Raw genomic sequence first — 7,500 nt, 5'->3', positions numbered from 1 at the left:
GTTTTATAAAAACTAAAAGTTTAACAGCGTATAAAAAACAAATCAGACAATTAATCAAAATTCCCCGAAACGATGATCAAGCCTGTGAAGAAAACATGGCGATTTCGCTCGCTTCCTCCGGTTAAATTCAGACCGGAAACGAACTCAATTTGTGAAACTACATACTTTTGGAAAATGATCGCTATTTTAGGAAAGGTTATTATTTCTTGCCTTAAATCAACAAATAATCGGAATCTGCAATTCCTAAGCTTTCAGAAAATGTATACTTTATTCGGGTTTTTATGAAACGTGTGACCATGAAGCAGCGACAACGCGAGGTTGTCATTTGGGGTAAACCGATGCCTTAACTAAGGAAGCCTAATTTTTCAAGACCACTTTCCTAAAATTTGCGAATTCACACTGATATTGAGCAGGGGAAAACTTTAGTTTTAACATGAAAGCAAAATAAATTTTACGGCAGATGTTTACTTACCGAATTGCCATAAATCAGAGTAAGAAAATACGTTTAATCTAGGCGGCATAAAAAATGAAACTGAGCTCACAAAAGTAAGAGAAAATGGAAGATATTTTAAAATTACTGGCTGCAAACAGGATTAATTGTTGAACTTTTGATTTTGAGCAAAGTTGAAGCCTAATTTTCGAGACGGACTTTCCTGTACGTATTTTTCGTTTTCACACTGACATTGAACACGGAGAACTTGAAATATTTTCTCAGAAAAAGTAAAATAAATTTTACGGTACTCATATCTTTACTTACCGAATTGCGTTTCAAAAAGACTCCCACAGGAACCATCGTTTGTCGAAACTTCCCATAGCAGGTTAAGAGTCGCTAAAAACACCAAAGTAAACCTGAAAAACTTGTTTTCATCGCTGTGATATTTTTCTGCTGGTCGAGCTAGTTTTCGTAGCCACTGCCAACGCAATCCCCAACGTACACTTCGGCCTAGAAATGCTCTCTTAATGGCGATATCCTACCACATGACTAACATTTTCTTATCATAGGAATCATTAGTTAATTTGATGTATGATGTCCGATATGGAACTTCACCAAAAAGTATGCAGGCTTTATTTGAGTATGTCTCCAGTGTCCATTACCATAACACTAGATCGTGTGGGTCTATAATGATCGCTACATAAAGCGTTCGAGACTGTCCATCCAAGCAAATTACTTTTTTTTAGAATCGAGCAAAATATGGAACAAAATTCCCTTATCCTTAGGAAATCTCTCAAAAAATGTATTTATGCCTCTCAATATAAATGAGGTTGAGTGAGTCGCCAAACTGTTGAGCTCGGTTTGCAGGGCGGAGAAAAATAGACAGGCCACTTGGAGAAATCTGGCTATGTGCCTTAGCACATAGCCGGTTTAATAACAATGAAAATATTACATCACAAACTTAAAGAATTGATCGCATGCCCAGCAAAGGTGGGGATCTGAAAGCGCACCACAGAAGTTAACTCAGAAAAAGAAAGAAAGAAATAGTGGAAGCTGGCAATGGGGAGGAGGAGGGTGAAAAACTTTGACAACCAGATCAGTCGAGCTTGAAAAGCGAATGAATATTTACCGCGCTTTCTCGGAATGCAACAAATTCCCTATAGGGGATACTTAATAATTGCTCCTCCCCAGGAATGACCGCGTCACACTTTGCTGAGTGCATAATTATGCATGCATTATAAATTTTAATTATTGAGATGCATAAGACTTTTATTGGCAAGCCAATAACACCTTTAAAAGGAAAATTAAACAGAAACTTATAATGATATTCTAAATGATTAGGAATCCTGCATTGCCGTACCTAAAATTATCCGAAAAATGAAATCCTTTTCCACTTCCACACAGTTACTTTCCGAACACAGTTTTCGAGCGCTCGTGCTAACGAAATGCAGCGCGCGTGCAAGGATTACAAAAAAAAAACATGGCTTCAATACGATAATCATTTTATTTGCTCGATGCTTCCGCTCTCTGCATTATTTTTCCTCATAATTGAACAAAGTATTTTCATGGTTTTCTGTATTTTAGAAAAGGTAACGATGCAAAGAACGCAGATTTTTCTTTCTTATCGAAAGAACCCAGCTAAATGTAGCGCATGCGTAGTAAGTTCAAAAACTGCTACTGAATGCGGAATAGCTTTCTCGGAAATACGCCTATTTCTCGAGAACCAGTCGTTAGAATTTAACGAAATTTGGCACGGAAATAATTTAAGAAATAAATAACTGGAATATTGACAGAGGAAATCCAGTGAACCTTCAACAAGGGATAAGATCTCTCTGTCAAATTATTATTAAAATAGTGTTAACTTGTGAGCATCGTTACAAGCTTGTTGCATGCAAATTATTTAAAAAATGTAACGACCAGATTTTTTGCAAATAAACAAAACCGATTTTAAAAGCCTGTTTGTATGTATTCGTGTTGCCATGGCAACGGCATATACGTCAGCTTAACTAACAGAAAACCGAAGTTCGTATTGTTAACTTGCTTGCTACCATTTTTGGTTACCAAGGGTTTTAGAGAAAAAAAGGGAAATGAAACATTGGTATCCAAAACTATGTTCAGCCACCTTAACTATATAACTCGTAATAGCTATTTTATCATAGATAGTATTAGATTATAGCTTAGGCTTATTATAGTTCAACTACTTTGTATAGCAAGAATACACTTTTTTAAAAGTTAAACAACGTTTTTACGTTATAAAATAAATAACTAAACAAATAAATAAACCGACGACTTGTAATTTACTTATCCAAAGCACACCGGCGTAGATTAGCCTTAGCTTCCTGACGGTCTGCTTTGAGTGCAAATAAAATATGTATGTGTAAACAAAGCAACAAAAACAACAAGAAAAAATGAACTGCAAACATCATCTGTCCAAACAATGTATGAAGGCTCAAGTTGTACATGGCATGCCGACAAGATGCTCCGACCATTAAGGACAAGCGTTTTAACGGACAAATATTTCCAAAAGTCATCACCAGGGGTCAAGGCAAGGTAACCAGAATTGCCAGGATGTAAATCATCGCACAACTGATATGAACCATCAATTAGCCAGTGATAAGTACCAAAAGCAAAGGCAGGGTAGATGTTTAACCTGTCTTCAATTCGATTGTGCCCCCATTTGCCAACTTCATACCGCGGACCTTCTCTTCCCCATTTGTTACAAAGTTGCGCCAACTTGGAGTTGTCGTCTTCCATTTTGACAAACGACTGACAAGCGCTTGGTTGGACATCCGTCTGACCAACGAAATACTTGACTACAGCTTCGCCAGAGCTATTAGCGGCAGTTGACACGTGGAACGTCCGTCCCTTTTGTTTCCTGCATTGGAATCGCAGTTGAGTGAATGGCAAAATCGCCCGTAACTGAGCCATGGCTGTTTTACTGAGGACCATCTGACCGCTTGCGATGCCACGATAGGAGTTATTTGATGGCACTTTAAATGGAGGACTTGTTGTCTGTGACACAATATTGGAGATAAGTAACCAGCCTCCTGGAAGTAATCAACAGCAAACAGTTTAAGGTCAGCGACAAAATAAAAACAGACAGTTCAACTAGGGCATTTTTATAGTGATGAATGGTAACAAAGTAATAAATAGAAATAATTAATAGTAGTAAATCGTTACGTGTTAGCATTGTCAGTTTTAGGAAATTCCATCAGATTGGTGTAAATAATTATGCAATATGACAAATTGTGTCATGAGTTCATGATCTCTCATTTTTGTGACTTCCCAAGGGCCGTTAAATGAGCATCTTAATCTCACCTCCATAGGTGGTCATGTCGCAGAAGACTTTTAAGGGGTTTCCACTCTTTTCTGGGTCAATCCAGTAATACCCGTCTCCTTCAGAATCGCCAGCGTCTAGTATGTCCGTACACGAAAAGGCGGGATGATTGGAATTAGCTCCTCGTTTCGCTGAAATAAAGTTAGTCCAGTAAGAGTTAGCTTAACTTCACAAACTCGTAAGAAAAATGATGCAATAACGACAAGTGACTAATTAATGATCCAGTGACTACTAGCTTATATATAACGAGTGAGCTAATTGATGGTTTTCACTTGACGTCACAGCGGCGATGTTGGTGCACAGAACAATAGAGAAAATGTCTCTTGGGAATTTGACTCTATTATTATGCAAAACGTGAGCCATAATTGAGCCGTCTCGTCGCGTGATTAAAAACCATCTATACATACGGATTGGGTCGCAGTTGCACTTACTTTTTTGGTGCCAGCTTTTAGGCGTAGAAGCTTCAACACAGGAAATCTAAAACGATAAAAATTTCATGAGAAAGGGAGCGTCGAAATGCTTTAAAGGATTTGATAAATACTAATAATTTGCAATCTTCAACCGTACGTTGCATTAAAATGAAACAATAACTTCTTCCAACCTTTACTGGGCCATAGTAGCGTGATCCTTTCTTCTCCTTAAAGTCAATTGGCTTCGTTTCTCTTGTTTCATTATTAAGCTGGCAAATTAGTCCACTGCTACCAGATTCCTGAGGATGAACGTTAAATGACTTGCATTTGCTAAATCCCAGGCATTTCAGGTGACATTGAAATTCGTCTGAAACGACAGCTGTATGCAGAACATGGCCAAACAAGAAATGGCCTGGTGGCAAAAAAACAATTACAATAAGTCATGAAAACTGCAAGGGAAAACTGAAGCAGTGAGAAGATGAAGGTCTAAACAACTTGAAGATGGGGAAGTTGCCACAGAAAAACGTGTCAAATTTTTCATTTTTTCTCCATAAGCCAAGGCGGAAGTTACACACAGAAAAAAACGGTTAGTTAATCACCTTTCCAAGAAAAGAGGAGAGTGATAAATCATCTATTGTATTGATTAGGCCGTTCTCGTTGTTTCCTTTTTCTCCGTTTGCGGTAGGAAGAGTTTCCAAATTTTGGGTAAGAATTTTGTACAGAGAATATTAAAACTATTAAATACATTTCAATCTCATAGTTCAGGATCTTAAAACCCTTTTCAGAAGAACCTTGACCGTGAATAACCAAACACAAAAGAGACAAAAAGCTTTCCTTCAAATAGTTCTTCAATGTCACATTTCCAGACTGTGCAGAGTACAAAATAAATGACAGATAACTGAGATGCGATTTCAGTAAACAATGTGATGCATTCAGGGCGTTCGATTCTTTTGGAACCCCTACAGAATTTGCCAATTGGTTTCAATCTTGTATATAACGCCACACTTAGCCAAAAAGCATTAGAAACAAAGCTCATATTGTGATATCCGACGGCGAAAGATGTAATTGTTGTCGAAGACTGATTCCAGATATTTGTTTTTCACCGCCTGTCTTGTTTATCCAACTGACTTTCCATTATTGAGCTCCATAAGGAATCTTTTTTTTCAAAGGTCCACGAAAACGCCATTCTCGTTACAATGACTTTCGACGCCATTGCAGGTTAAGTTAAATATTCTATTGTGTCCACCGGATAAAATATATGCATTTCTAGTCACCCCTCATACGTAATAAACTTAGACGCAGAACACTCTACAAACAAAGACACTACTTAGCAGGGGAGGGACAGAAAAGACTTTTCATGACACGGAAAAAATAAAATAAATAGATTCCGACTGCGTTTGGCAACTCAGTAATAAGACCCTAGATCTACACGACGTTGATGATATCAAAACTTGGAGACTACAATGTGTCCCAGGTGCAACATAGCGAGGGCTCCCCTGCTCCCGCCGCCGTGCTGTTCTAACACTTTTGTTTTGTTTCCTTTTTGACTTTTTTGTTTAATATATGACTAGCTTTTAGATATCACTCCTCATTAACGAGGGATCTATTAAGATTGGCTAAGCTGTAGTGGTCTCCCTGCCTAATAATTCTATAAGTATTTTATTCTACTTATATTAGGCGAAGCTAAATAGATAAAAAAATAAAATGAGAGTACTGTATGATGGATGGTGCAATTTTTGTGTGGTAATCGTGCATTACCTCTGTTTAATTACTATAAGTTATCTCGAAATAATTTCCATGTATATCATTATCTCCCAAGTGTTCAGCCATGTGATTACCGCTGCTTATTCTGCTTATTCAATTCGTTTCAGGATTTTCTTATTTGTGTTTACCACCCGGAGACCGCTTGGCCAACCATGTAATGCATTTATTGATTGCGTGATACCCCAACCTAGGCAACTCACGTTTAATATATATAAAGTCAAGTATAGAAACCTTTCACTATGCGTAAAGGAAAAAATCCCTTGACAAGGTAACAACATTAATTATTGAGAACTGAAAAGTGGTGAACTTTGAATACCCGCAGAAATTATGCTCAAAGAAATAATAAAAATGTTATTGTAATAAAATAAGGGGCAACCTTGTTAGCAAACCTAGTTTAAGAGACTTGCAGGCCTCTATTATTTCCTTCACGCGTGTCTTGTGAAAAAAAGATTTCAACTCTCAAGTTCCAAATCCTTAATTTTCTGCTGATCTTTCACCGGAAAGTTTCTTTAAGTATTTTGACAAGACGTTTTTCTATAGTAAAATTTCCGTATCTTAATCGCTTAGATCATCGTGTCCTTATTACTGACCAACGGGAGCAATCCTTATAGAGCAAGAAAATGAGTAAGTTTTCAGCAGTAATGATGGCATAGACAGCGAAATGCAAAATGTTTCTGAACTGACTAGAGCAGAAACGCAAGAGAGGAAAATGCTCAGAACAAGATATCATTCGCAAATGGGTTGTCCCTCACCATCCGCACTAAAACGACCAAGCTAGAACGCTGACAAACACGGACACTTTCGGAAACCATTTCAAATGTGGGAATTTCAAAAAGGCTCCAGTGTTAGAGTAGGTAAGGTAAAACGAAAACTCTTATAACCTATTTAGTCAGAGCGTAGGAAATTAGGTGTGGATAGGTGAAACAGAAACTTCTGAAATTTCACAATCAGTTTCTTTCATAGCTTCTAAGTGTTTGAATGTGGGTTGGTGAAACTGGTAGGAAACGGTCAGTGTGATTGAAACATATTTTGCAGTGCACTGTTTTAACCAAATGAAAACGCAAAACTTTGAAGACGGATCAGCGTGGATAAGGCCAGTGCAGACAGGTCCAAATACTAGCCGGTTGAAGAGCAAGCATGGACAGATGGAAACGAAGGCTTTTAAAACCGCTGGCACTAAATTAAGTAAAAAAAAAAGCCTGTGGAAACGCATGATTAAGCGCGTAAAGATAGTAATAATGATCAGGCAATGACTGTTTAATTAATGACTGAAATCGAAATCGAGCTGGCTTTCAAAGAAACGAGATGAAAATGGAAAATTATATAATGAAAACACAGAGTAACATAAATTTTGCATTGATAGCGAATTAGAGTGAGATAAATGCTACCAAAAAAGAGGACGGAGAGGAAACGGAGGAAGACAAACATACACGCAACAATCATTAATAATTTGTTTAACTCTTGTTCTGGATTAATGAGCCTTAACTTAAGTCGGCATAAATTTCGCTTACAACGGCAAATTTTTCGGGATGATTTTCTTGTATTTTACAATTCAC

General features: G+C 37.5%; 1 protein-coding gene across 2 annotated transcripts in view; it reads right to left on the bottom strand.

The window, feature by feature from the left end:
* Positions 1–1,300: 1,300 nt before the first annotated feature.
* Positions 1,301–7,500, bottom strand: part of LOC137987837 (uncharacterized) — a 9,030-nt gene continuing 2,830 nt past the window's right edge. For both annotated transcript variants that reach the window (XM_068834007.1, XM_068833943.1), the window contains exons 2-5: positions 4,372–4,592; positions 4,202–4,247; positions 3,752–3,901; positions 1,301–3,480 (exon numbers count right to left, since the gene is read on the bottom strand). In XM_068834007.1, the coding sequence (XP_068690108.1) occupies positions 2,765–3,480; positions 3,752–3,901; positions 4,202–4,247; positions 4,372–4,592 (1,133 nt within the window). In that variant the 3' untranslated portion in view covers positions 1,301–2,764. The remainder of the gene's footprint in view (positions 3,481–3,751; positions 3,902–4,201; positions 4,248–4,371; positions 4,593–7,500) is intronic.

Source organism: Montipora foliosa, chromosome 1 (assembly GCF_036669935.1).
Source record: "Montipora foliosa isolate CH-2021 chromosome 1, ASM3666993v2, whole genome shotgun sequence".
Classification (NCBI taxonomy): domain Eukaryota; kingdom Metazoa; phylum Cnidaria; class Anthozoa; order Scleractinia; family Acroporidae; genus Montipora; species Montipora foliosa.
The sequence above is the reverse complement of the archived record's forward strand: the minus strand, read 5'-3'. Positions and strand labels throughout refer to the sequence as shown.